The sequence below is a fragment of the Montipora capricornis genome, chromosome 4, assembly GCF_036669925.1.
Source record: "Montipora capricornis isolate CH-2021 chromosome 4, ASM3666992v2, whole genome shotgun sequence".
Taxonomy (NCBI): Eukaryota; Metazoa; Cnidaria; class Anthozoa; order Scleractinia; family Acroporidae; genus Montipora; species Montipora capricornis.
The window spans coordinates 41435403-41437767 of record NC_090886.1 but is presented as its reverse complement, the minus strand read 5'-3'; the positions used below and the strand labels follow the sequence as shown (position 1 = coordinate 41437767).

The window sequence follows — 2365 nt, the reverse complement described above, 5'->3', positions numbered from 1 at the left end:
AGGCTGTTATCAAATGGATCGGCTATTGGCCGCTTGTACGCAAAGAACATACCATAGAGACCTGACATAACACATGCTAACCCAATGTAGGCTCTGCTCTCACCTCCTATCAGGATAATGCCTGAAGTTAATGTCACCTTTCGAGCCGTTTCAACAAGTTCCCAATACCATGTGTGAGTGTTGTAATTTGCGAATAAAAAGTGTAATCCTGTGACAATTTCTGGAATTGAATGCTGGGAATGTGTGGATTCATCGTCGGCTCTGTCGCCATGTTTCTTCAATGACCTTTGGTGCCTCCACAGAACTACCAAGACAGCCAGAGGTAGAAACATGATGTACAAAACACTACAATATGCAACAATCACAGATCGTCGGAATTCTTGGCTGGAACACTTGATATTAAAGTCAACTTTTAGAAACGTATCGCACTTTTTATTGTTTTCTTCAAGGCACAGTGTTCGACAGGCAAGGGGAAGAACATTTGCTGTCTTGGAGCAGGTGCTTAGATAGGTTAGGTAAAGGAAAAAAAAGACTGTTCTGTAGACCAACTGCTTTGTTTCCGAAATTTTCCTCACTTTTTCCACTTGACTCGGGAAGGTCTTTCTGCTTAATAAGACCTTCCTAATGCCATAAATAATAAATGCTAAAATGATGACTGCAGCATTGATACCGAGAACAGTAAACAATCTGACAAAAGCATTGACCTTTAGATCTGGAAAGAGACAGTGGATAGGAGCAATCTGGATAATATTTAGCTGTAATATCTCAGAATATTTCCCAATAAACTCGAGAGAGTCTGGCCATTTGATGTATGCAAATGCATCGAGAACTCCAAATGTTACCTGGTAGAAACCGATAACAATTTTTACTTTTCCAAGAATTATGTCAACTAAGAAGCGATCTTGTTTCTTCTTGGCTTGTTTCCTGCTTCTCCAAACCACAACCACAGCGATTATAATAACTACTGCTGCTATGACGGAAAGCTGTGCTATCATCCATGCTTTTGAGGGGCACTCTTTGCATGTCTTGAACTGTTTGTAATATCCAGAACTACACACTTCACACAATGGTCCTTTATATCCAGCAAAACATGTGGAGTTCATACCTCCCAGACATGATTCCGGTCTTGGACATCTATATGCTTGAGGAAGAGGGTATCGGTACTCGATGATGGATTGGTTTCCAGCAGAAGAATTCCGCTGTAAGAAGTCGCAGAAGGATTTGTAAAGTTCTTTGTTTGTATCGTTCTCCCATCTCCACCAGTAACCCGGTTTAAGACTAACAGTGCCATTTTCGCATTTGAATCCCTGTCGTTGTTCACATGACTCACAGTCTTCAAACATGTGCCTTCGAAAATATCCATTCAGACAGTAACATGCCCGAAATCCAGCAAACGAATATGTATCCGTCCCTGAGAAAAATCAGACAGCGCAATTAACTTATTTATTCATTAATTATTAAAAGAATGGCGATTGATAGTTTAATTTTGTTATCTTATCTTTTCCGTGGTGTCTATAAAGGGTTATTATAATTCATTCATATCAACAAATCTATATTTTGCACCAGTCCTCTAATGCTGTTCACATCTTTTACCGAAAAACTGAACTCAAAGCAATGAAAGATCTAAGAAACTGTTTTGGAACATTGCGTGATACTACCACTGAATCCTCTGGAATATACCAATGTATGAAAGACTTGTGGGAACACCAATGCTATTGACATTCTAAAAGGAAAATGCCTTAATTTCTGCTTTACAAATTAATCAATATCGTTTTACTACCATTTTTGACTGCTTTTAAAGACTTACCCAGACAGTTTCATCTTTTGTAACTTTTGACAGCTTTAAGTATCATATAATAAATGAGAGTAAAAAAGGGTTTCCTTTTAAAATAGGCGAAAAGAACCTGCGAGTCGATTTTGGCAAGAGAGGGAGGAAAACCGGACCTCCCAGAGCAAAACCGTCGAGTCAGGTTTCAGTCCACATGCGATTGCAATGGTGGGAAGCGTTGTCTATGATCATGTCATCCTGACCATGCATGTCATCCTGACTCCTAGAGTTCCATTTCGTCTCAAGTAGAACTTCATATTTCTCTGGCACTATGAATCACTAAAGGGGTCGAGACATGAGAGTCTTCAAATGACAAGTTAGAAACGTTAGAAAAGCCGTGAAAGAAAAGATACAAAAAAGGTATGCAACTCTTGATTTTTCATCAAAATTTCTTTTGCTGAGACGATGAACGCTCCATGAAGTTCATCAACAAATCTAGTTTGACTTGGCATTTGGGGCTTAGAGTCGCTTTCTTTTCTTATTGACTTGTATTGGAAATCGTAAAACTTAAAGAGCTGCTTACGACCAGCCTCATTC

The 2365-nt window shown here is 39.2% G+C and overlaps 1 protein-coding gene across 1 annotated transcript in view; it reads right to left on the bottom strand.

Annotated features, from left to right (window-relative positions):
- Positions 1-249: 249 nt before the first annotated feature.
- LOC138046701 (uncharacterized) overlaps positions 250-2365 on the bottom strand; it is a 15929-nt gene continuing 13813 nt past the window's right edge. Inside the window, exons 4-5 of the mRNA XM_068893294.1 lie at positions 843-1411; positions 250-345 (exon numbers count right to left, since the gene is read on the bottom strand). Of these exons, the coding sequence (XP_068749395.1) occupies positions 250-345; positions 843-1411 (665 nt within the window). The remainder of the gene's footprint in view (positions 346-842; positions 1412-2365) is intronic.